This window comes from Neophocaena asiaeorientalis, unplaced genomic scaffold (assembly GCF_003031525.2).
Source record: "Neophocaena asiaeorientalis asiaeorientalis breed wild unplaced genomic scaffold, Neophocaena_asiaeorientalis_V1.1 scaffold438, whole genome shotgun sequence".
Lineage (NCBI taxonomy): Eukaryota > Metazoa > Chordata > Mammalia > Artiodactyla > Phocoenidae > Neophocaena > Neophocaena asiaeorientalis.
In genome coordinates this window covers 6811133-6837398 of record NW_020173491.1, presented here as the reverse complement: position 1 = coordinate 6837398, position 26266 = coordinate 6811133, and the positions used below count along the sequence as shown (strand labels likewise).

General features: G+C 55.2%; 1 protein-coding gene across 13 annotated transcripts in view; it reads right to left on the bottom strand.

Annotated features, from left to right (window-relative positions):
• Positions 1 to 22185, bottom strand: part of SLC12A3 (solute carrier family 12 member 3) — a 37613-nt gene extending 15428 nt beyond the window's left edge. For 3 of the 13 annotated variants that reach the window (XM_024747420.1, XM_024747422.1, XM_024747424.1), the window contains exons 1-21: positions 21854 to 22185; positions 21274 to 21417; positions 19711 to 19786; positions 18894 to 18989; positions 18438 to 18577; positions 17932 to 18042; positions 16828 to 16939; positions 15882 to 16012; positions 11232 to 11316; positions 10148 to 10302; positions 9758 to 9865; positions 9167 to 9290; positions 8939 to 9055; positions 7432 to 7533; positions 6171 to 6326; positions 5397 to 5496; positions 4803 to 4914; positions 4322 to 4462; positions 3190 to 3296; positions 1651 to 1733; positions 426 to 503 (exon numbers count right to left, since the gene is read on the bottom strand). In XM_024747420.1, coding sequence (XP_024603188.1) covers positions 426 to 503; positions 1651 to 1733; positions 3190 to 3296; positions 4322 to 4462; positions 4803 to 4914; positions 5397 to 5496; positions 6171 to 6326; positions 7432 to 7533; positions 8939 to 9055; positions 9167 to 9290; positions 9758 to 9865; positions 10148 to 10302; positions 11232 to 11316; positions 15882 to 16012; positions 16828 to 16939; positions 17932 to 18042; positions 18438 to 18577; positions 18894 to 18989; positions 19711 to 19786; positions 21274 to 21417; positions 21854 to 22135 — 2560 coding nt within the window. In that variant the 5' untranslated portion in view covers positions 22136 to 22185. The remainder of the gene's footprint in view (positions 1 to 425; positions 504 to 1650; positions 1734 to 3189; positions 3297 to 4321; positions 4463 to 4802; positions 4915 to 5396; positions 5497 to 6170; positions 6327 to 7431; positions 7534 to 8938; positions 9056 to 9166; positions 9291 to 9757; positions 9866 to 10147; positions 10303 to 11231; positions 11317 to 15881; positions 16013 to 16827; positions 16940 to 17931; positions 18043 to 18437; positions 18578 to 18893; positions 18990 to 19710; positions 19787 to 21273; positions 21418 to 21853) is intronic. The other 10 variants (XM_024747428.1, XM_024747427.1, XM_024747425.1 and 7 more) reach the window with 7 other exon arrangements.
• Between the last annotated feature and the right edge of the window lie 4081 nt (positions 22186 to 26266).

Here is a 26266-nt window from a genome sequence, read left to right as displayed (position 1 = left end):
GGGGGGGGGGGTTGGGGTCATTCTCTTAACAACTCCACTGTGCCCCTCACAGATGCACACAGGATGCCCCCAGCTCCTGCACTGCAGGTTCCCCTGCCTGCCAGAGAATCGCTGCCCCTCCCGGTTGGAGCCTGGCCAGGGCGGCCTCGGAGGGGTTGGGACTTGGGCTCCAGAGCTCACTGGGTAGGGGTCCCAGTGAGCTCTGGACACTGCCCAGTGCCTGGACACTGAATTCTCCAGCAGGGCTGGCAGTCTTTATCCTGCTCCCCGCCCCACCCCCTGACTCCCTGTTGCTTAATCCCAGGGGTCTCAGGCACCACTGTCACGAGCAAAAACCTCCTGCCCTTGCCCAAGTTCCCCGGTGGCCTGTCACTAGCTGTTACCAGGGTGAGAGCGCCCTGAGCCTCTGAGTGGGTGGGACTGACCCGTGCCGGAGACAGACAGCCTGGCTCCACTGGCTCTGGCTTCCTTGCCATCCTCTGCTGGGTCAAACACGGGGTTAACTGCAAAAAAGGGGGAGCTCTGTTCCCAGGCTCTCCTGCCTGGGGCTCTTCCGGGCTCCCCCTTACTCTGGGAAGAAGGTCCTGACTCTCAGCTTCCACAGATCTGGCCTCTGCCTCCTTTCATGCTTCGGCCCCACCTGGCTTCCTTCTGCTGCTCAGACAGGCTACGCTCCTTCCCACCAGGCCTCAGTGGTGAGTGGCGTGGTGAGTGGTCCCTGGGCCGGGAGCCCTCTTTCCCCAGCCCTCCCCTTCTAGCCACAAGCCGCCTCCTCAGAGAGGCCCTCCTGCCCTCATGCCCTGTGTTGGCCTCCTCAGGACACCTCCTCAGGACACCTCCTCAGGACGCTGTTGCTGCCTGAAGTGAGTCCTGTGTCCGTGTGTTTCCCGCCTGAATGTCAGCTCCTCAAGGGCAGACTTTGTTTTGCTCCCTGCTGCACGCCCAGCGCCTAGAGCAGCCTCGGTCAGGAGTGTGGCCACTGCTCTGTAAATTCTGGTTGCATAAATATTCAGTAAACTACTGCTGGGTGCCAGGCATGCCCTCGGTGACCTGGATGAACAAGACTCAGGCCAGCCTGCGGCGTTCACACCTCCCGGTTCCCTCAGCACTGCCTCCCCGTTTGTCTTCATATGCGTTCTTTCTTTCACACCTCTAAAACTTACTCATTCAGATCTGCCTGTTTACATGTGACTTTACATGTAATACACATCCCTACTCAGTGCCCCAATCCTGGTTTTGGAGACCAAAACACCCAGTTTTCATGGCCTTTCTGGGTGTGTTTTCATACTCTGTTGTCTTTACGTGACCCTCTCTCACCCCTGTTTTCTTTCTTCCTGGCTATTAGATCCTCTTTATCCCACTGGTTACAAAAGTTCTTATCGTGATTCGGGGACCTCTGGGGTCCAGTTCTGGTTCTGGCCCCAGCTGGAAGTAAGACCCTGAGCTCGTCACATCCCCTTTCTGGACCTCAGTTTCTCCATTTAGAAACCTGATGATCTACATCAAAAGCTGACTTTCTAGGAGTCTGTGACTTTTTTTTTACTAATTTCCCCCGGTCTTCCCTGTACCACTTAAAAAAAGTGTTCTAGAACTTTCTGATATCCTGCTCTGATTTTGATGAGGTGTCAAGAAAGTGGGGTGTGTACTCACTGTGCGCCTGCATCACCTTCGAGACGTTGAGCCCCTCACGCATCCTCATGACACACACACTGTAGTTGAAATCAAAAGCGTCGCTGGAAAGAGAGGAGGTGGGGTCAGCCTCCCCTTGGCCCCAGCCCCCAGCAGGCCAGGTGTCTAGAGCTGACCCTGCCTCCCCCCATACCCTTCCTCCTCTCTGGGCCTCAGTCTCCCCATCTGTATAATGTGCAGGCAGGACTGGAAAGGCCCCCAGGACCTCACTAGCTCTACCATCTGTGGCACTATGGATCCTACAGACCCTGTACTTGGGGAAAACTGAGTCAGACCAGTCTTAGGGCCAGGCCCTGTCCTCCTGATACATGCAGCTACTCCTCACAACTCTGCCAGCAGAGGTGGGGATGGGAATTACTCTCTCCATTTGACAGATGCAAAACCTGAGTTTTAGGGAGTAACTTGCCCGTGACACACACTAAGGAAGTGGCCAACTGGGATTAGAATTAAATAGCTGAGGCTGGAAACCCTGAGGACAGGTATACACACAAGAATGGCCTCGCTCATGAAGACATCAATAGGTTGTCTATATAAATGTCTACAAGGCTCTTACCTCACAAGTATATTTACTGCCTGGTTGACACAGTGCCCAAGAGCCCAGCACTAGGGCTAATCTAATAGGCTAAGCACTGCCCTCTCTGGACTCCTTTAATTACACATCACTGGGACAGGGGCCTTTCAGGCCCCAGCAATTTGGAGTTTTGGCATGTTGAAGCTGGGGGTTCCTGAAAAGCAGGTATACACCGCCTCCTGTTGTAATTTTGTTAGAGGCAGTGAGATGCACTGCTCAGAGTCATACAGCTGGTTCACAGCAGACCTGGAAGCAGGGCCCAGGTCCCCAACACTCAGCCTCGTGTTCTTTAAATGCTCCTACACACTGCCTCCCTGTACCGCTTCAATGCAGAAAACAACTCAGGTAGGCATTTTCTGGACCTTGCACAGCAAGAGCTGAAGGAGAAAGAGTTTGGAATTAACCCTAAAATCCCTAGGGAGTTTATACCCCTGGTTCAATCTCCCAAGCTTGTCGCCTCCTCGGAGGCCTGGTTTCAGAGGTACCACCTCACAGCTTGAGAGCTGGCCATCTGCAGGTCTTCTGCAGCCTCCAGGTGGACACAAGATTTTCACCTAAAAACCCACATTTTCATCTTCTCTGAAAAACTAGATCTAGTAACACGGGGCCCACATTTCTGCCTGGGCACGATTAGCTGGAGCCAAATAGCAGCTGTTCTCTCCAGTTTGCCACAATCCCCACTGCTCCCTAATGCCCACTCTGGGCCCACTTCACTGTGTTACCTGCCTATTTCTGCTGATCTTGGTGTCTATGACTCACAGGTCAGAGTGGGGAACCCTCAGACTGTCTTTTTCTTCCTCAGCTTCGAACGAGTGGACTCAGCTTCTTACAGCACCCACTGTTTGCCCCTCTACTTCCCAAGGCCCAGGAAACTCCGAAGGCCCAAATTGAGAGACCACAGGCTCTGCCTCCCTCATGCCCTCACTCACTGCAGGATGCCGATGTAGTCTTCCACTGTGGCCGGGTGAGCCGACTGCCAGTTCTTCTTGAACCCGACCACCAGAATGTTGGGCTTCATCCTCCCGAGACCTGCAGCCTGCCGTGGCGGGGGGGGAGGGGATGAGGTGAGGAACCAGGCCACAGGCCCCATGGGGCTCTGTTCTGTGACTAGGGTGGGGCTCCATCTCAGCCCCAGCTGTCCTCTCTGCCATGTCATGGGGGCTTAGGAAACACATCTGCCAGTTCAGGGTCCTGTCTGCCTGGACACATCCACGAGAAAGGTGAAGCTACAGCCAGAGCTATTCCCCTGCGGCCTCTCCAAGCCGGGGCCAGCGGCTGGACTGTCCCATAAGTTCTGGATTATCCCAGCTCCAGCTTCTCTAGTAAATTATTTCTTATAACAAGGGACTTGAATTTGGATGTCAAGCTTAGAGTATTCCTGGGTCGTCTAATCCTTACATCTTTTATATTTCTCTTTTTTTTCATGTTAAAATTTTTTTTTACTTTTTGAGGTGAAACTTACATAACAGAAAATCAACCATTTAAAAGTGTATAATTCAGTGGCGCTTAGTATACTTAAAATATTGTGCGATCATAACTTCTACCTACTCTCCAAATATTTTTATAATCCCAAAAGGAGACCTCATATGCTCTTTTTTCTAACTTTGAGAAATACTGAAAAGGATTCCCCTATGTTGACTCAGAATTAACAACTGTTATTTTATTCATGCATCCCATTACAAATGAAAAAACTGAACAGTAAAATGAATTGCCCAGTGGAATGTTCTAGAACTTGATCTGACTGGTGGTTTCACAGCACTGAGCAGTGTCTGCATATGTAAACATTTATCAAACTATACACTATTTCAGTTTGCTGTGTATAAATTATATCTCAAAAAAAACAAAATCACAAAATGTGTCATCAGCTCCCACAGGCCTCCAAAGCAGTTTCCCCGGGCCCTGGGCACTTTGAGAAAGTGTCCTGAATCAGCACATATGGAAAGGCAAGAAAGGCGGGACTCCTGTTGCAGCAAAAGGGGCTTCAACTAGCCCTTCACGGCATCCCGCCTTCCAGGTCGTCACACCAACTAAGTCCTGTGAGGGAGCCCCGGGCCCACGCACCTGCATGAGAATCTGGACACCGCTGCGGAGGTCCTCAGCGATGACGTCGGAGTAGAAGGCCTTGATCTTCCTCTTGTTCAGCCACTTGGTGTGCCCGTTGGCGATGAGCCGGAGCTCAGGCATCCTCTGTTTGCGGGGTCCCTGTGGGTGACAGGGGCAGGTGACATCAGGGGTGGCCTTCACCCTCTGGCCTGGGACTCAGCCCCTCTCCTGCCCTGGAGGCTGTCCCCTGAGCTCATTGCTGGTTCTCCTTTATGGAATTAGGGGAGGAAAAGCAGAGGAGGAGGGAGGGGGAGGGGTGGAAGGAAGATGGAAGGAGCCGGTGAGAGGCAGGACAGTGTGGGCAAGCCAGGGAGAGGGATGGGGGAGGGAGAGAACCTGTCCTGGGCACCACAGCCCCTCCTGCTGCCCCCGGGGGTGGACCTGGTGCCCAGGGGCTCCTCCAGGAGTACAGCCCCGCCCCCCTGCAGGGGGCACTCACAATGAGCACGTGGCCGCAGACCATCAAGCTGAGATTCCGGGTGAAGGTGCCCACAAAGTCCACCAGGGCCGGGCGGAAGTTGGGGGGCCCCGTGAGCACCAGGCACTGGGGGCTGAGGAGGGGAAGGGAAAAGGGTGTGAGCCGTCAGGACAGAGCTGGGGGTCTGGAGGTGCCCCTGGAGTTCCAAGGGTGGTGGTTGAATCTGTGGATGTGGAACCACGGATACTGAGGGCTAACTATGCTAGGCTTTTTATATAAGGGACTGGGGGTGGGGGTGGGGAGGTGGGGCTGGAACCAATTCCCCGCAGATACTGAGGGACGACTGTATTGCCCTTTGCATTTGTATTGCCCAGAGCATATTCCGCTGTAGAAACTTAGGTACAGAGAAGTCACTAGACTTGCTTGGTCCCCACTGGGCAGCGTCAGCCCCGGTCTCCTGACTGCTGAGCAGTGCTCCTCCACCCTGTTTCCTCTCTGCCAGGGGGCCATGCCCACCATGAGTCTGCCGGTCAGGTGACAGGCCTTGGCCTGGAGCGTCCCGGAGCAGGGTCACGGCCAGCCCTGCCTCCCAGGCATCCGCAAGGCTGCACTCACCGATAGTTCTTGATGTGGTCCTCCACCTCGTTGAGACCCACCGAGTAGCTCAGGGCCAGGTTGTAGGAGCCAGCCTGTACCGAGGAGCCCCAGTTCACCTCTGAGGGGCGTGTGCAAGGTTAGAAGTCATGGGAGAAACCAGACATACATATGTTGACCTTCAGGAACCGAGCACCGTGGGAGCAGGTAGACAGCCTGTAGATCTGTTCCTAACGTTTGCACATGCAATATGGCTACACATTTAAACATTATGCATCAAGCTAATGACTCTACAAAACATTCTCCTCCCTTGACGAAAAGATCTTCACAATGACCTGGAAGGCCGGGTTCTACTTTAGAGCGCTAGGCTTTCCCGGCATTCTGCATCCCACCCCCAGATTGCTGTCACCCTGGGATCCTTGCCTGCATGCGTGTACACATCCCCGCCCACACGTCCAGGCTTGGGCTGGCTGCCCTTCAGTCAGGCAGCCCTCGGTCTGGTGTGCACACCAGTGGGTCGGCCACTCTCAGGAGGATGGACCTGGGCAGGCAATGTCAGGTCCTGCGTGTCCGGGGGTGGGGGGTGGTCTAGTAGTAGAGGTGTGGGCTCTGAGTGGGCACACTCCTGGGGGCTCCTCAACCCGTGGGAAGGGATGAGGCTGGAGCACCAGAGGGGGGCCCTTGAGAGCACAGCGCCTGAGGCAGGCCCTCTGGCTGAGCTGACAGGCAGGACGGCTTGGCAGCCTCAGGGCGAGAAGGGACGCGTGACCCTCTGGGCAGCCTGCGACCGCACACCTGGCTTCTTGTAGATCACATAGAGCAGGAGGAAGAGGACCACACCGATGGCGATGAGGGCCGCCCACCAGGTGAGAAGGAACATGATGACCACGGAGATGATCGCCCCAAACAGTGCCGCCCACTTGCTGTAGTATCGGAATGAGGGTCTCCACCCTGGGTGGGGGGCACAGGGCAGGACGTACGCTCAGTACTCCGGAGCCTCCCCCTGGGCCAGCATAGCTGGGCAGGGCCTGGGTGGCAATGCCCGCAGTGCCCAGGGCTGGGGTCCCAGTCTGTGCCCGCCCCCCCCACCCTGCTTCCTGGAGCTGGGCTTGGAGGCTCTGGTAGGGCCACACACCTGCCTTGGCTGTCATCCTGCCATGTGAACAGGCTACACCAAGGGAGAGGAGCTTCCTGGAGCTGGGCTTGGAGGCTCTGGTAGGGCCACACACCTGCCTTGGCTGTCATCCTGCCATGTGAACAGGCTACACCAAGGGAGAGGAGCTTCCTGGAGCTGGGCTTGGAGGCTCTGGTAGGGCCACACACCTGCCTTGGCTGTCATCCTGCCATGTGAACAGGCTACACCAAGGGGGAGGTGTCCAGCTCTGGCTAAATACGGCCACAGGACATCCAATGTCACAGCAGTGCTGGTTTCCGGGGCTCACACAGAGCCGAGGGGGTGAGATGGAGGGGAAGGACATGACTCTGCCTAGCCCCGCACCTGCAGGCCATGCCAGGGCCGCCACTAGTGACAGCCGCTCCACGGCACAACTCCAGGGCACCATGGTCCATGGTCTAGGGAAAAGGTGGCCCCAGGACCAGCCCATCGGCAATTTGGGGCTAAGTAGAAAAAGACTTCCTTGAGACTCTTTACTGCCATCTGCCAGAAAATTTTCATAATAAACATAAAAATCTATAACATCTATGAGTGGCACCCCCTGGAGTTGGGCAACGTGCAACCTGCTGCCACCCCGTCTGTGACTGACGATTCTGTTCCCTCTCTGGGGAGTCAGACTCCTGACTCCCTTAAAACTGGTGTAGGAAGGCACTAGTAAAGTCTCTGCATACTGTAAACAGTGCATGAATCCATGTATAGTGTACATTGTAAGTGCTTGATAAAGGATAGCTGTTATTACTGTTATTATATGAATGGTCCCTTTAATTGATTTCAATTTGAGAGGTGACCTTGGTCTTCCCACCTGCATCCATGCCTTCCACTCCCCGCGCCATACCCCAGCCCCAGGTGCCTCCCCCCATGAAGGGGGAGGGTCTTGCTTACCGGGTGAGTTGGTGATGGAGGCGTGGAAGCAGCTGAAGTTGATGAGGGCATAGGAGCACAGGAAGAAGTTGGAGATGATGGGGGCGATGGTGTTGAGCTCAGCTTCAGGGACCCAAGGGAGAGAGGAAACAGTCTACTGGGCAACTCCACCAAGGAGGCCTTGGTACCCTCCCTCTCAGGATAAGGGGACCCCAAATGGGCCACCGAGGCTCAGTGAGTCTCAACTTTCTCATCTGTGAAATGGGTTCATCATTTTGTGAATCTCAAAGTCCAGTGTTTTGTAAACTGTAAACTGCCGGCTCTAAAGAGGATGGAGAGCAGTGTGAGGGTAGATCCCATCAGGCTACGGGATGGCCAAGAACAGTGGCTATCACACCTCTTTGTGTGACCACAAATTACAGTAAGAAATACATTTTACAGTGTGACCCAAGACACATGTTCTCTATTTTCTGAAACCTTGAGACTGTATCTCAGTTCCACCCACAATGGAAACCCACTCAAGAACCGGCTCCTTCCCTTCCCTGTCTCACGAGCCCCTGCCCTGCTGCAACCCCTGGCATCCCTAGACACACTTTTGCATGTGAATCCTTGTCTCAGGGTCTGCTTCTGTGGATCTCAAAACAAGACAAACAACTCTTATGTGCCAGGCCTTCTGAACATGAGTCCATTGAATTAGCACAAGAGCCTTGCCCCAGAGCATTTGAGATCGTGATCCTCCATCTGAGGTACAGTCAGAACCACCCAGATAAAACGACATCAAACCCGAGGCAGGGGTGGACGGCAGGGTGAGCAGAAAACATCCAGGAACATCTGGGAATGCCAGGCCTGACTAGGTGTTTCCATTCCCTGCTTGTGGCCCTGCTGCCTCTTCATCTGGTGCAGGATCCAGGAGTATCTAGTATCCAGAAAGGTTCCCTTGAGTGGAAGTGGCTAGACCATTGGGTTATGTCTCATGGCTTGGTGATGCCAGCCTAAGTATCAGAGCAGGGATTCAGCTGTGGCAGGAAGGTGCCCCCCAGGCTGGGGAGGTTCACCAACAGCTGATCCTGACCCCATTCCTGCATAGGGACCAGGGACCAGGGGTCATTGTGCCAAGGCACAGCGATTGCCCTTGCTTGGTAGGGCCACCTCTCTCCTAGCAAGTTCTGCCTCGTTGGCTAAGTAAATCAGGAAGTACTGGGGGGTGTGCACACATGAGTGTGTGCGTATATGAATGCATGTGTGTGTGTGTGTGTGTGTTTGTGTGATATACACACATGGTCTCTTCCTGCCCATCTGTGACACACCCTCTATGCATTATTACTCCCATTTTTCAGATGAGGAAACCGAGGCTCTAGGAGGTGATTTTTTCCAAGGTCACACAATTGGCATACGGCAAAGCCAGGATAGAAAGTCAATCTAATTAACTGATTAACTGGAATCTTTCTCCTACGGCATCCCCTACCTTGGAGCCCAAGAGATCCAGCAGCTCAAGATCTGAGAAATGAGGTTGGTCTAGGTTCTATACCTACAGAGATAGTGATCCAGCTGTTTGTACCAGCTCCCGAGGAGGAATCAGTCAGCTTGTCCTGTGCTCCCAATGTGCTCCTGGGGGCTAGTTCAGACCTGGGGAGGGAGGTCCCAGCTGCCAGCACACAGGAATGCAGAGCCAGGGGAAGCATGTCGGGCCCTGTCCCCATGGCCCTCACGGCTGGCCGGGAGAGGTGGCTGCCCTGCGTACCCTGTGGCCACTCACCAATGATGATGAAGGCCACAGCAATGGCATAGGCCAGCAGGTAGCCACGCACTGGCTCATTGTTCTTGCCATAGCCTTTGCCGAAGAAGCCGATCAGCGGGTACAGCTGGTCTATGCACAGGCACTGTGGGCACAGGACGATGGGCTTACCCCGTGGCCGGGACCTGCCCCATCCCCTCCCCTGTGGCCACCTGGACCCCAGGCCCTGCTTGCTCTCTCCGTGACCTCAGCAGGGCACTTCCTGACCTGGGTCCCGGCTTCTGTCTCTTGAAAGGGGACTGATCTCCTGCCCTCCCCACCTCACCACGAAGACTGAAAGGGCAAAAGGGGCTGATCACATCAGAGGGAAACTGGGAGGGGGGTTGCAAACGGGGTGCCAGGCTGCACAGAGGGAGTGAGGGGTGGGAAAGGCAGCTGCTCTTCAAAGCTCGGCACAGGAAGGGGCTGCTTCCTGCAAGCGTTTGCTTTACTAGCTCCTTTTCCTTCAGTCTAGACACCAGGTCTTATGACTCCTCCAGGCCTTTGTGGCAGTCACCTGGGGCCCCCTGCACCTGGCCTCCTAGACACTCCCGCCCCCTTCCACAGCCTCACCTGGAAAACTTTGGCGGCAGAGACGAGACAGGCCAGGGCTGAGGAGAGGGTGGCCCCAAAGATGCCAGCCGTGATCAGGGGTGCGAAGCCCGACACCATGCTCATGGTCTGCAGGGACATGGGGTTCAGGTCCCCATGGCGAGGGGTGGGGCCCAGAGCCCCCACCCAGGGCACCCCAGTCCCCGCTGCAGGTGGGGGCTGAGTCTGGGAGCTGCCACCTGAGTCTGCAACCTTCACCGGGGACCCAGTGCCCACCAGGGCAAGAACTGGGCCCAGGCCCCTACCTGAAGCTCTTTTCCCAGGCCTGGGGCCAGCCCCCCAAACCTTGTCTACCCCAGCCCAGTCCAGCCTCCACCCGGCCCTCCCTGCCTCTGGCAGGGCCGCGCGTACCTGGTAGTGGTTGATGAGGCCGTAGCGGCAGCTGTGCTGCTGGGAGCACTCGGTAAAGTTCCAGCCGTAGCCACAGGCCAGCCCCTCGCAGGCGCCTGAGCCGGGGGTCACCGTGTCATTCAGGATCCCGGAGGCATCTCGAACCACACAGGAGCCTGAGGAGGAAGGAGGGCGTGGGGAGGCCTCCTTTCCCTCCTCTCCCCTCCCCTCCCCACCCTGAAAACACCAGACGCTTCTGCAGAGGGCGACATGCTGCTGATGGGCCAGCTCTTCCTTTACTTTATGATAATAATGATGATGATGATGGCGACAATGACTTTAGCTACCATGCAGGAGCACCTCCGATGCGCCAGGCCCTGTGTTAAGGACTTTAAACACTCTGGGGAAACAGGTATTACTACTACTTTTATTGTCATTGCCATTCTACAGAGACACAGGGAGCTTAAGTGACCTGAGGTCACAGGGGCCTCCTTAAAGTGGAGAACCGGATCTCAGGCCCTAAGTGGCTATGACCTGGGCCACGTCCCTTGGCCACCTGCAAGCAGCTCACCCCATGACGTGGCTATTGGGAACAAGAGCATGTGTGAGGATCTCAGTGAGAGGCGAGTGTCAGCAGTCCAGGCCTGGTCCACAGCCCTCCTCTACCATTCAGGCTCTGTGACCTTGGGCAGGTCGCTTAACCTCGCTAAGCCCTTGTTTTCTCCTCCGTCAAGTGGCAGAAATGATAGTGCCCAGATTAAATGCAATAAGGCATGTAAAGGGCTGGGCACGTGGTGATAAGTCAGTTGCTAGAGTCATCTTCCTCCTCCTCCTCCTCATTGTTCTGACCATTATTCCTGGAGTTGGAACATGACTTTTCCTATAGGATTTTCATACCATGGAATCTGTAACCTGAGGTTTGAAGGGACCAGAGGAGCCTGGGGTGATCCCCCATCTCCACCACAAACTACCCCCCAAGGTGCCCCCCAAAATAAAGTTCGAGGCTCCACTTCCTGGGGGTGCCATGTCCTCCCGGCCCAGCCATCCTTGTTAAAGAGCCAGGCGGCACCCTGTGACCCCTCCAGGGTCTGGGTCAGCAGCTTACCAATGGTGGCCGAGATAGCTAGGTAGGAAATGGTGGTCCAGAAAATGGCCATGAGCGTTCCCTTGGGGATGGCTACAGCAGGGTCCTGGAGGAGGGAGGGAGAGAGGGCATCAGGCAGCCCCTGGGCCTCCTCCCAGGCCCTGTCCTTGTCAGGTTGAGGGTGGGGCAGCAAACACTGACCTTGACCCACCAGAACCCCCTTCCCCGGGGCACTGAGAGGAAGGCACCTCGAGATTGAGGACCCACAGAGGGGGACAGGACAGAACCAAGGGGACGGCTGAGACCACATTCAGGGCCCTGGGAGCCCAAGGCAGAGAGAGGAACTCCAAGCAGCCCCAGGCCTGGTCTCCGAGGACACCTGGCTGACGCTTGCTCTGGGGGCTGTGAAGGGTGGGGTGAGGTGGAGGGCTCCCGAGTCAGCCTGCCTGAGGCAAATCCAGGTGATCACTGGGCAGCGTGCATGTCCTCCCATGCTCAGCCCCTCCAGCCTCACAGGGATGCTGGTGAAACCAATTAATCCTTGTCAAGCTCCTAGGCCAGGGCCCAGCTCACCAGCTGGGCTCACTGCATGCAGTCACTATTATGCACCAGTTGATTTGTCTGGTTCCACAGCAATCAATAATATAGACAAGCCCCAAACTCTCTCCTTCCTCTTCGAGAAAGAACTCTGCTGGTGCTTTCCTGGCAGTAGTAGCAGACCTTCACATCCACGTCATGTGTTTCATTCTTCCAGGCACTTTCTCAAACATAGCTTCCTGAGAAGCGGCTAGTGGCGAAACTGAGGCCAGGGAGCTGTGAGCAAGGCCCAGCTCACTGAGCCCCAGCGGCTTGGTCCTGACCACGCCGAGGTCTACAGCCTCAGGCCACCCCGGGGGTGCTGATCCTGGGTGGAGTAACGCAGGCTGGGGTTTTTATGGCAAGTTTCCCATCCAGGCACAGACCTTAGCTTGGAGGCGAAGGTCACGTCAGCCATAAGAAGTAAATTCGTAAACCTGCCAGCCTTTTCTGGGCCGTTCTGCTCACCGCTCAGCTGGCAGGAAGAATCACAGGTGACAGAGCTTGGAGGGACTATGACGCTGTTCAAATTCACTGGCAAGTCCAAGCAAAGCTGGCCATGATCCAGCTCTCTGCCTCAGACACTCGGAGCCCTGTGCTGGAACCCATGGTCAATCTGTGATGACCAGGCCCTGAACCTGCCCTTAAGGAGCCCTGGCCCAAGTGGAGGAGGTACAGGTGGGATCCTGCCAACACAGGGCAGATGGTGCCCGCCACAGAGAGGATCACAGTGCGCTGGGAGACAAGGTAGGGGAGACACTGCCAGGAACGCTGGAAGGCCTCAGGGTGGAGGGGACGATTTACGTGGCTCTGAAGGCACTGGGGTGGGAAGAAGGGCGCGGCGGGTCAGAGAGAAGTGGGAGCAGAGCTGGAGGGAGGCTGGAGGCTCTGGAGCACCCTGGGCTGCTGAGGTCTCTGCTCTGGGGGCCCTGCAACTATGGGCCAGCCAGCCCTGCCCTGAGTCCCTGGTCCCAAGGCCAACAGACCAGGTCAACCTCCCAGCTCACCTATGGTGGGTGGAATAGTGTCCCCCAAAATTCACATTTATCCAGAACCTCAGAATATGACCTTATTTGGGAATAGCATCTTTGCAAATGTAATTAGCTAAGATGAGGTCATACTGGATTAGGTGGGCCCTAAATCCAATGACTGGTGTCCTTGGAGAGGAGAGGACACACAGAGACACACAGAGGAAAGAAGGCCACGTGAAGACAGAGGTAGAGATTGGAGGGATGAAGCTACAAGCCAAGGAATGCTCAGGATTGTTGGAAACTACCAGAAGCTGGAAGAGGCAAGGAAGGATTCTTCCCTAGAGCCTTCAGAGGGAGCATGGTTCTACTGACACCTTTTTTTGGACTTCTGGCTTCTAGAACTGTGTGAGAATAAATTTCCATTGTCTTCAGCCACCAAGTTTGTGGTAACGTGTTACAGCAGCCACAGGAAATGAATACACCAGGCTTCCATCCTACCCTCATGTCTTGGCATGAAGTCTCAGGGCCCAACTCACAAATCAGGCATATCTGGGTCCACATCTTGCTTATCTCTTCCTGGCTGTGTGCCTTGGAACAAACCCTTTAACCTCTCCGAGCCTCAGTGTCTCTCCCCCGCTATCTGTGAAATAAGAAAGTAGCCTGGCATGTAGCCAGCGCCTGTAAACATAAGCGGTTAGGGGTGGGGACTGTATTGCGACACAACCTGGGACAACACCAGCCTGGCACAGATCCCACGGCAGTCACTAGGAAGTCCCTTGTCTCTGAGCACCCATTCCCCGCATCAGCAAATTGAGTTAATAATGCTTTTCTTGGCCTTAGCACAGGGTGGTTGTGAAGATTAAACCAACATGAGATCATGGTCACGAGACTGCTCTGTAAGCACTAAAAAAGGGTTGGGGGACGTAAAGGATTAATAGTAGCAATGACAACTTTGTCATCACCCCTTTAGGTCTCGACTCACATGTCACCTTCTCAGGAGTCTCTGGTCACCTTGTGTAAATTCACACCATGCTTCTGCACCCCTGACCCAGGGATTGCCTCCCCACTTCTCTGCTTGATTTTTCTCCCCATTGCTCAACCACCGTCAGGCAAACTACAGATTTTACTTATTTATTTGTTGATTGTCTCTCTCACTAGCATGTCAGCTCCATGAGGGCAGGAATTTGTGTCTCTTTTGTTTACTGCTGCATCCACAAGACACTGGCCTCAAAGCAGGTGCTCAAAAAACATTGGTTGAATGATGGAGTTGTTGTGATAAAGTTGAGGTCTCTTTGTTTTAGAAACTTGAATTCCAGATCCTCTGACACCTGTGTGTGGGACCCTGGGCAAGCCCCTAACCCTCTCTAAGCTTGGTTTGCTCGTCTGTAACATGGGAGTGATGATGGTAGAAGCTTACAGCTGTCCCACAGATATTATTTTTAAAGAAGGAGGCACCGTGCTGGCCACATGGTAAAAATGACATTGACCTTGACAACCAGCCTTTAGCACTTCCTCTGGGCTGGGCACTGTTGTAAGCACTTTATGTAAATTAGCACGTTGAATCCTTGCTCCCTGCCCTGGGAAGCCAGGGCTGTGTGAGTCCCAGTTTACAGCAGGGGAAGCTGAGGTCCAGAGAGGTTTTAAGGGACTTACATAAAGTCCCCATGAACGGGAGCTGCTCTTCGCTGAGGACTTACTGTCCCACTGGATGGGCAAGGGGCCAAATCTAGGAGAAAAGTGTCCCTTTAGGGCTTGAGGGCATTTAAGACAGAAGAAGGTGCCTGCCCCTGCCCCCAGCTCTGAGACAGCTGCCTGAACCTGATGCCTGCACACTGGGCCGGTTGGTAACCTAAGAAGCTTGATAAAGCATCTAGATAAATCCCCAGGCTATGATGATCTATAACGGGGCTGGGAGGGGAACCAGGCCACCTGAGCACAAGCCCGAGCTCTGCAGAGAACTCGGGGCAGGAAGACCAGGCCCCTGCTGGCTGCTCCCCAGAGAAGGGAGAGGAGCCGGGCAAACACAGCCTCCCTCCGATTTCCAGGTCCTGCTAGAGCCACGCTGCAATTTGAGATTGCCTCCAGTGCACAATTCTTAATTCACTTAAGAAAATGCATCAAGGAGCACCTTTCGAGCGGGACTGAGATGGAGGGTGAAGGTCCCCAGCACAAAGCCAGGCTTCTCACTGTTCATCCCCACTTGTGTACCAGCTCCTTTGATAACCTCCCTCTGGCAAAGATTCCGCTGGCTTTCTCGTCTCTCAGAGCCCAGCTTCAGCCCCACCTTCAGCCATAAGTTTTGCTGGAGCCCCTGCCACCTCAGTCTGCACTTCTCCCCCACTTGCGCGCATTGTACTTCTGCTCTAACACTTCCCATTTGCCACATCCCACCACTGTTCACTCAACACACAGGCACCAAGCACCTAGGACGCGTCAGACCCTGAGCTGGGAATAGGGACAGAGAGGTAGGCCCCAGTTCTCCAGATGCGGCGGGGCAGAGACATAAGTGGCCTGACATCACTAAATTAGAGGAACCAAAACTGACAAAAGGGCTGGGAGAGGTGTAAGGATGGAGGCTTTAATTTGCAGGAGGAACAGAACTTTACAAGGTAAAGAAATGAGGATAGCGAGTCCCAGGTAGAGAGCACAGCAGAGGCAAAGGTGTGGAGGGAGGGACAGGGCAACAGGGGCAAAGCAGTAGATCCTCAGGGCTGGGGCAGGGGTCATGGGAACAGCAACAGTTCCCATGGGGCTGGGGCCTCACATGCCGTGCCAAGGAGCCTGCCCGCATCAAGACGATGGAGAGCCCTGGGAGGATGTGCCCGATCCCGTCTGAGTTTTGGAAGGTCAAGCTGGGTCAGTTTTCCCCTTAGGCTGGGAGTTCCAGGATCGAGGGAGGAGACTAGCCCATTTGGGGGTGGCCCTCAAGGCCTAGAGTGCAGTGGTGCCAATCAACAGCCTCAGAATGGAGTGGGATGAATGGGATGGATTTGGGTTGGCTTGGATTGCGTCGCACAGAAGTTTAGAAGCTCTGGCCCTGGGGTCTCAGGGCTCCGCTCAGTGCCCAGTGGGACATCCTGGTAGGATAGGGCCAGGAGGCAGGAGGGCTGGGCGTCTTGCTCACCTTGAGGTCCCCGGAGATGTTGGCTCCCGCCAGGATGCCCGTGGCCGAAGGGAAGAAGATGGAAAACATCCCGAAGAAGCTGCCGTCCACGCCCCGCCAGTCAGGCACCAAGTTCTGGGCAAAAATGTCCGCTGGAAAAACAAGGCCTGAGTCAGGGCCTCCTGGAAGGCCTGGGCACCCTCTCTGGGCCCAGCCGGGCGGGCAGGAGGTTCCCATGGCAGCTCCTGGCTGTGGGGGTTGGGGGTGCCAGCCTCCCCATGTAACCAAGCAGGACCCTACGGGGCCTTCCCAGAATTGACCCCCACCCATGTCCTCTGCCTGCCTTTTGTCTGTAGATAAACTTTAGTCAAAGAATACATTTAATCAGAGAAGTGAGAACATGCAGGAAGAAAACAGTCAAGCAAGACAAAATAATAGTAGCTTAACCATTAAACAAAGTCAAGGACTTTTAGTTCCTCCTCAAGGGCTACAGATAATATTCTGGGCCAGATCCTTTGAGCTGTTTTGCAGCTACTGAAACCCCCACCAGGTGGGAGAAGTTAACTGCGTGCTGCCCACAAGCACGTAGACCCCAGACCAGCTGGAACCAGAAGGCTGATGTTGACTCCCGATTACCTCACCACCAGCCAATCAGAAGAATGTCCACCAGCTGATCACACACCCCACACCCCCCTCCCTCACTCTATCTTTATAAACCTTTCCCTGAAAGCTTTCAGGGAGTTTGGGTCTTTTAAGCACTTGCTGCCCTGGACTCCTTGCTTGACCCTGAAATAAACGCTGCACTTTCCTACACCACAACCCAGTGTCAGTAGATTGGCTTCACTGCGCACGGGTAAGCGGACCCACGTTTGGTTCGGTAACACCGGTGCCCACATAATGGGCCAGACTGGTGGGCAGACTGTCCCTGTCCCCAGAGCCACGGGCAGTGGCCCCAACCCGCACATACCCCGGTAGCTGAAGAAGCCTTTGGAGGCCTTGTCCTCAGAGGGGGGGATCAGTGTCCCAACCAGGTAGTTGGCAAAAGAGACCATGATGACGAGGAAGAAGAGCACCTGGGCCTGGGAGGAAGGGAACCTGGAGGTCAGACGGTCTGGCTCCGCCTGTTCAGGGAGCCCCAGCAGAGAAGAGCTTGCCCCAGGTCCCTTACTCTCCCATTCATTCATTCATTCACTCATTCAACACCCATTACTCCACAGGCTCTGTTCTAGGAGCTGGCGACATAGCAAGGCTCCTGTCTTGCTGATAAATAAGGAGGATGAATCTAGAGTAAGAACAGGGGGTGTCCCGGGGACTGGGTTGAGGCTACTTTAGCAGGGTGGCCTGAGAAGGTGTCTTCAAGGGTCCTAAAGGAGGAGGATAATGGAGCAGCAGAATGATGGGGGCATAAGCTTGGTGCATTCAAGGAACAGTGGGGAGGTGGTGGAGCTGGAGGTCAGAGCCAGGGGGCAAGAGGCGGGGCGGCCGGGGCCTGGGCTGTGCTGGTCAAGGCTGCCGGCTGTGGCCCAACATCTCTTCCCTTATTTCATGCTGAACCTCTGACTCGGGGCTTGGGATAGGTTCAGATGAAGACCACGTTTCCCCAGCCCCCTTACAGTGAGGTGTGGCCATGGACCATGTTCCGGCCAACGGGAAGTGAGCAGAAGGAATATGTACAACTTCCAGGCTGGGACAGAAAAGGAAAGGGGAAGGGGATTCTCTCCTTTCCACCCTCTTTCCCCTTCCTGCTGACTGAGCTGTGGACATGGAGGTGGGGGCTGTCATGGGCCAGGTGGATGAGGGCCACACCCCAGGGGTAGAGAGGCCACAGGATGGAAGGTGCCTGAATACCTGGTCCCCAGGGGCCACACACACACACACCTGGACTGTTCCATGAGAGAGAAATGAACGATTCTGGCTTAAGGCCCCCTTCCTTAGGGTCTGTGTCACAGCAGCAGAACTTAAAGCTCATCTGACACAAACAAGAGGCAGAACCAAGACTGGGACCAGGTCCCGCGATTCCTGCTTCCGCACTCGACCGTGCCCACATCCCTCCCTAACATCCTGTCCTCACCTTGGACTCCCACTCCATGCCAGCCAGGGAGATGGCCAGCAGCACAGTGACGGTGACCACGCCAATGATGCGGATGTCGTTGGTGGGGTCCACGATGGGCGAGCCATACTCCTGGGGGAGGTGACAGGCTAGGCCGCGTGCTGCCTCTGAACAGCCCACCCCACCCCCCAGGCTCCTCCACCGTGATTTACCTCATTTATGGTTGCCCTCTCATAGGAAAACACAAACTCAAACTCCTCCCCTGCCCACAAGTCCTCCAAAGCAGCTACTACTGCATGGGTCTGGACAATTTGGCCCTAAAGGCAACACGCAACCCTGAAGGAGACTTCTGGGGACGGTCTTTATTTGAAGAGATCATCAGAGTCACCCACAATGATCAGACTGTGGCTTTGGTCCCTGAAGGCCAAATTGGGTAGAGGGGCAGGAAGGCCAGGCCCAGCAGGTGTGGAGGAGAATGTGGCAGGCGGCCGGGGCTCTGTCTGCCCGGGGTCCAGCCCCTACCTCACCTGGAGCAAGTCCTGCACGGTCTCTGCGAAGCCCACAGTGTGCATGGCCACACCCACAGCATTGGCGAAGGCAAAGATGAGGCCGATGGAGCCCCCTAGCTCTGGGCCAAGACTCCGGGAGATGAGGAAGTAGGTGCCACCTATTGGGGACAGAGCCAGGAGCCATGAAACCAGAGGAGTCACCTGGCTGGGGTGGACTTGGGGCAGGCAGAGCTGAGGCTGGGAGGGGGTGAGCATGGGGCCCAGGGGGCTCATGGAGCAGGAGACAACCAAGGCCATCCCGTCCCATGGGTGTGGAGAGCCTGCCCGAAGCCTACATCTGGAATCAACAGGGGCAGCCTGGGGCGTCCCCGTCTGGGTGGGGGTGGAGGGTAGGGAGTGGTTCAGAGACCCGTTCCCGGGGTGAATACTCGGGGACCTACACGAGGAGGACCTTGGGGCTGGGGTGGGGCCCACCTGACTTGACCTTGCCGTTGGTGGAGATGGCCGAGATGGAGAGGCCCGTGATGGAGGTCACCATGACCGAGAGCAGGATGATGATCCAGGTCAGGACTGTGGGGGTGGGTGGGGAGGTGATCGCCCCAAAACTTGGTCAGGGCATTTCTCAGAAGGAGCCATTTGAGGAACCTGAATCAGCCAACTGATTCACCACATGACTTAAGTCACTTTCCTTCTCTGAGCCTCACTTTTCTCATCTGAAAAATGGGTCTCTGTCTACCTCCTGGTATATTCTAAATAGCCAGGGAGCTGATAAGCCAACATGTAAAGAATCATTACGTATGGAAGGGTAGGTATCCTCTCTTAATAATAAAAAATAAAGTAATAGTTACCACTTGATGAGCACCTCTGGGTGCCAAACCCTGTGCTGTTTTATGTGCATCAGAGGAACCCCACAATAGATCTGTGAGGTGGGGACAGTTATTGCCCCCATTTAACTGATGAGGAAACCAAAGCTCAGAGAGGTTAAAAACTTGTCCAAGGTCATACAGCATGGTACAGAGCTAGCAGCTGGTCTGTCCACAGTGTGAGTTCCTAACCCAGATGCTCTGCAGAAGAAATTTGGCTCCAAGAGGTTAAGTGACTTACTGAGGGCAAACTGAGCCAGGGAGAGCCCCCAGGCCTGCTGACTCCACGTCCAGTGCTCCTTGGCCACACTGCCCTGACCTCTGTAACCTGTGGGCTCTGTAACCCAAGTTCAAGATTGCTCCCGTGGAGCCTGGGAAGACCAGGACCCGGGCGCACCTTCCCCCTGCCCCCCAGAGGCAGCACTCACCAATGCCTGCCTGGGCGGTAATCCAGGGGAGCCGCAGATAGAGGATCACACCCCAGATATTGAGCATGCAACGGATCTGGGAGGAGAGGGGGGTCAGAGGCCACCTGGGGGGGGCTGAGTACCCCAAGGTCAAGCACATAAGTCCCTGTCCCCAGTCTTGGCATGGCATCGGGCACCTAGGGGACACCTGGGTTCTTTCCTTGCTTCACCCACTTTAGTGGGTGCCCACTTCAGTGCCTCTCTGGTTCTGTGGGGCAGGGAGGGGAGGGGTACCCAGAGACCCACCTGTCCCTCCCACCACTCTCCTACCCTCCTTCCATCGAGGCCTGAGGATGGGCAGCAAACATTATCACCCCTCACCCTGCTCTAAGCCCAAGGTCCTGTGTCTGCCAGCCCCATTCATGGCCCAGTGGCCAGCTGTTGGCCCAGAGCCTGGCATTCAGGGGGAACTCAGCAAATGCTAGCTGAGCCAATGCCCTACATACAAGCAGAAATCAGGGCTCAGGTGGCTTTGACTTCAGCTTCCGAATTTAAAGCAAACCCAGACGCCACAGCTGAGGCTGGAATCCCATGTGGGAGGGGCTGGTGTGGTCTTTGGCCCCAGCCACGTCTTGGGGTGGGGGACATGTGGCATTTACAAGCCCAGGGGGATTTCTTTTTTCTTTCTCTTTTCTTTTCTTTTTTTTTTTAAGCCTTTAAAATTTTTTTGAATGTAATTTATTTTAAAAAATTGAGGTATAGTTGATTTACAATATTATATTAGCTTCAGGCATATAACATAGTGATTCAAAATTTTAGGCCTGGGAAATTTCTAAGGCCCTCCATATGCTCTGAGGTACTGAATGGGCCCACACCAGGCTCTGGCCACCACAGTGAGGGAGGGAGACCCAGACTCCGGATTACGGGCCTCTGGAGCTAGAGGGCGTTTGACTGTTCAGATGGAGAAAGAGGCACAGCCAAGCAGGCAGTTGGCAGAGTTAAGGTCAGAACCCAGGCTTCCTGCCTCCCAGAGCGGGAAGCTTTCTCCTAGATCTCATGCGATCCCCTCTGTAAAGTGCCATAATGTCTTCCAAAGCCAAGTACATTAGATTGTTTGCTATCTTGGGGTCTAAAACAGCAAACATTCTCCTTCCCATCGTGGAGAATGAGAAAACAATGTTGTGGATTTGTGTTTAGTACTGCCCTCTGGGGGCTCTTTGGGGAAACACAGTTTCTCTCAGTAACTCCAAGGTGGGCATTCATCCAAGCGCTTTACATGTATTAATTCATTGAATGCTCATCATTTCATAGACGATGAAAGTGAGGCATAGACAGGTTAAGTAACTTGTCTAAGGTCACATGATGACTGAGCAGACAAACAGAGATCTTCCCCAGGGTTAGGTCTCAGTCTGGGAGGTAAACGGAGGTCAGGAAGTACAAAAGCAGAGAAAATTTGAGGTCACTAGGCAGATGGGGAAACTGAGGCCCGGGCTGACTACTAAGGCCCGAGAGTCCAAGCTGAGCCTGAATGGAGCTCTGTCACCCTACCCCTATCCCTGAACATCCCATCCACGCCCCACTCACCATCACCCCCTTGACCCAGCCAAAGCGCACAGGCTCCTCAGGGTTCTCGCTGTTGGTACCTGCCTCATCCTCCACCAGCCCATCGGTCATCTCATGGCTGGGCCGGCTGTCAAAGGCCAGGGCATGCAGGTGGCTGCCTTCCTGCTGGGAGCGCAGAGACCGTGGGTCAGGCAGGCAGGGGTCATGACAATCCAGCTCCCCCGCCTCCCCACCCTCCACCGTCCAGCCTCCCAAGTAGCAAACCAGCAAGCCCCGTCTCTGCTGCAGACCTTTCTTACCCTCCTCTCCCCATCTCCTTTAGGTGAGTGTAAACTCTGTAAACTTCCACTGACCGGGAGCTCATTACCTCTCTGGGCAACCCTAGATTGCTTGACTGGGTTGCCAATGACTGGGCAATGAATATTACATGTGCCCAGAGCTTTACAGCTCCCATACCCGCATTCCATGTGGGCCTCTCAACCCATGAGGAAGACACCTGTTTGTCCCCATGACACAGATGACAGAGCCAAGGCTCAGAGAGGTTAGGTAACTGGTCAAGGTCACACAGCAGGAAGGGCCACTCCTCTGGGACGGTGTTTACCTTGAGGAAGGAGTGCAGGTCGGCCAGAGTGGGCCGGACCTTTCGGGGCTCGCCGGGCAGGGTGCTGTTGGCATAGTGCTCGTAGGCAGGCACCACATCGATAGTGTTGTAGCCAAAGGTGCGCATGTAGAAGGTGCTGCCGTGGGTCAGGTGGCTGGGGTGGCTGCTGTCATAGGCGGCCGGTGGGGGGGGCTCATCACCCCCCAGCAACGTGCTGATGGTGAAGCGCCCACTGCACAGAGCAGGGTCCCTGGGCATCTCCGACACCGGCAGCTCTGCCATTGTGGCTCTGGGTGTCAGGGGAGGGGGCCGGGGCCGGCAGGGACACGCAGGGTGGCTTTATAGGCTGGGGCCACAGCAGGGAGGAGGCGGAGAGGTTGGCCCAAACCGCCCACAGCTGGCGAGCAAGGTCCCTGGACAGGGTGGGAGGCAGAGCACGTGCCTGATGCTGTCCTACCCACCATCTGATCTTGGAGATAGCAACATGGCCTTGGACTGGGAGCCGGGGCTGGGTCAGCAGAGAAGGGGGGCATGCCCAGCCCCTGGGTCCTAGAGAGGCTCTTCTGAGTTTGGGGGCAGTGGACATCAGCAGCCGGACCCTAGGAAGGAGTGTTCACCAAGCTGATCCTTAGGGACCCTACGAGGGTCCCCAGAGACAGCCTGATGGCCTGAGGACCCACTCCACGGAGGTTCGAAAACCTGTTTCAGTATATGGTATTTAGTTTTATATTTTGTTTATTTAGTATGTTCGAATAGATGAACGGTATGACATTTAAAAAGATACACACACACACACACACATATATAAAAGGTTAGTCTCTCTTACTATGAGAGAGGTAGTGTGGTGGCCACCTGATGTGCCACCAGAAAAGAAGGACAACCCCCAGCTGCTACGAGGGGTCTCAGTGTCAGCTCATATGGCAATGGCCTTGCCTATGGCTGAGGTCCCCCATGGAGCTCTCATCCAATGATAAGTGCGGGATGCAAAGGTCTGATGCCCTGCCCCCAGATCTGAGGAGCCACCCCACCTCCAGAAATCCCCAGGGTCAGCTGAGGCTTTGTCTACACAGCAGCCCACTCCTCCCTCTGTCCTGTCCTGCTTCCTTCTCTTCTCACCAGAGGTACTGACCCCAAGAGCTCTACTGGTGAGTGCCCTGCAGGCTCACCTTTGTCTCAGAGTCTGCTTCCTGGGGGTGGGTGGCCTAAAGCTCACAGGAAAACCACTCATCTCTTTGTTATCCCTGCTGGGTTTTGCATCTTTCAGCCAATCAACTAACAAACCTTATTGACCATCGACCATGTCATGGGTGGAGACAGGAGGCAGGAACACAGACGGCGGGCACAGGCCTACATTCACAGGGCTGCTGAGTTAGTGGGGGAAACGGACCTGGAAAGAGACCAGCCTCGCTGTGTGAAGAGGGCGGCAATGGGAGAGATGCACATGGAGGAAGGTCAGGGTGGGGACAACCAGGGACAGGACAGACCCCTGACCGGAGTCTTGGAGGACAAGCTGCTCTTCTGAAGGCAGGGGATGGATGGAGGCCTCAAGGCCACCACCAGCCACAGGCTTCTAAGCTTGGCTTATGCCCAGGCTCTGGCCCTCCTCATGAGGGACACACTTTCTCTACCTCTCTGCCCTGCCTCTCAGACCTGAGCTGGGCTCTCAAAGCTCACCTACGTCCCCAGAGACCAGCTCTGAGATGCTCAGAGCCCCCCGGGGCTCCATGACGTCCATCAGCAAGTCAGCACCAGTGGACTGAGAACTTGTGGGGGGCCTGGCTGGCTTCTGCTGCCCCCTCACTCCTGGTTCAGAGGGGCCCAGGACAGGAGGAAATGCTCAGACTGTGTTAGGGTAGCAAGCTGCGTTAGGGAATCACCCCTCTAAGATGAAGGTGCTTCAATTGGGGTCCAGGAGCCCCACAAATTTGTAGACAAGTTTTCATACCTAAGTGCATTTTCCTGGAAAGGGGGGCATAAAGTTCATCCAACTTGCTAGAAGACCAGTCCACGGGGGCAGGGATCTGGGCCCATCTTGTTCACTGACATTCCCAAGCAGTTAGAACAGCACAGAGCAGGTCCTCATTAAACGCTTGTTGAATGAGTAACGAAGGGAAGCCAGAACCAAAGAGAGGCTGCCATAGAAACCCTTGGCTGACAGAACTACCCCGGGGGTGGGGATGGGGACAAAGGGTAGGTTCTCGGGGTCCTCCCAGCTCAACCAGGCACAGAGGTGAGCTGAGGACGGCTGGTCCTCGATGACAAACCCAAAAGATTATGATCACTGTGCACTGTTTTGCAAAGTTGATATATTTACTATGTGTTCAATTCTTTAAAAGACTCTTCTCGGGACTCCCCAGACCCCCAGACTTGCCTACTCCCTCTCCAGGACGTCTGGCCCCTCCTCAGAGAGGCTTCTGCAGGAGGGTGTCTCCAAGCCCAAGCCAGCTGCCAGCACGGGGGAAGGCTCCAAGGTGAGGACTCCAGGGCCAGGACCACAGCTGTGGTCAGTTTTCCACCTTCCCTGCAGCGCCCTGCCCCATCTGCCAATTACTCCTTCCCTCCCACGGGGCCTCAGGGTAGAGCTTACAGACCTTATCGCCCTCTCCATCTTTACCTGCCACTTGACTGGTGAAAACCACAGCTGCCCAACACCCCCTTAAGCGTCCCTACATACCCTGTACCCGGAGCAGCTGTGGAAAATTCGTGATTAAGATCTCAGGCGAGGAAGTGGTCAGAGGGACCAAGGCTGGTTTCCAGCAGCACTGGGGCCCCGGCAGAATGAGGGCCCACAGCTTTGCTGGATGACCTTGAGCAAGCCACTTCCTCCCCCTCTACAATTCCCAGGCCTGGGTCAGCTCCAAGGTCCCTTCCAGCCCTGGAGGGGAGCATTTGCTTTTTTGAGAAGCCTTTCCTGTGCCCCCCATATCTGTATGTCTCTGGGTGGGGGGATTTAAGCAGGACCCCTCAAAAGGCTTATCAATAGGACAGTTGAAGGGACTGTTGGAACTCCTTGTCCCAAAGCAAAGACGCCAAAGAAAGGGGCTTCCTGCCCTTGGATGGAAGTCCATCCCTTTGAGAAATGCTCACAGAGGCACTCTTCTTGATGGGAGCACCATGTGGGTCACACACGACTCCTGCCTTCCAGGGCTTCAGCTGCCAGGTTGCCCAGAGCCTGTCAGGTCTGAGACCAGGAGTGGAAGTTGGAGGAACCCTGAGTGAAACCCTGGGATTTGGCCTCAGGGGCTGTCAGGCTCCCATCTCAGTTGTCAGTTTCTCCAGGGCTCTGAGCAAGTCGTTCCCTCAGCCCCCTCAGCCCCCACTTAGCAGCCAAATGGAAATGACACCTACATCAGGCTGGCTCTCACTCACTCAAGGGCCCCTGGCTGGGTGGCTTAGGGCCCCTGGCCTCTCCCGGATCTCGGAGGAGGAAGAATGGGGTATTAAAGGAACAGAAAGACTCAGGAAACTCCCTGGAAGGGAAAACCCCAGGCACAGGGGGCTGAAATGGTGAGGACAGAAGGGCCTGCTGTCTTCACAGCCACTGAGTCACCTAAGCCTTTATGCACCAGGACTGGAACTCACAGCCTAGCCTGGCAGACTAACCAGCAAGGAGATCGCAGCAACTGGCCAGCAGAGGAGGGAGGCTGCCCTGGAGGAGGGGGAGCCTTGAGGGGAGACGTAGGCAAGGATGGAGGGGGTTCTGGGTCATGGGGGCTTGGGAAGGTGCGGTCAGTGGGAGGGACCAGGTGGTGGGACTGGAGCTCACAGTGCCATGGTGGGCGGGGGAGGGAAGAAATGGTGGGAGATGAGGCTGAAAGTGGTCCGATTGTTTCTTCAGTCACTCACATTTATTGAGTGCCTACTGCATACCATACCCTGTGCTAGGTAAGGAAGGCACCACGGGGAACAAGACAAAGGCCCTGCCCTCCTGGAGCTCACATTCTAGTGGAAGAGACAGACAAGCAGTAAACAAGCAATCATCATGGTACATTCAGTGATAAGTGCTATGAAGAAAACAAAGCTTTTTTTTTTTTTTTAAAGGAGGGGCATTTAGGCCTCTCTGAGAATGAGAATTTTGAGCTGAGATCCAACAATAAGGAGGAGACACCCATAAGTGAGCAGGTGTGAGCACAGGGGTTCCAGAAAGAGGGGAGAGCATGTGCAAAGGCTCTGGGGTAGGAGTGTGGCTGGGGATTCAAGATGGCAAGGAGGCCAGGATGGCAGGAGCCGAGGGACTGAGGAGATGGGTTTGAGACATGGAAGGGGGGACACCAGGCCTTATAAGCCAGGGTTAGAAGTTGCACGTTCTATTATGTGATGGTCAGATTTATATTTTTCAAAGTTCACTTTGGTCATTGTGTGGAGATTGGATAGAGGGAGGCAAGGGCAAAGCAAGACTAGTGGGGCCACTGT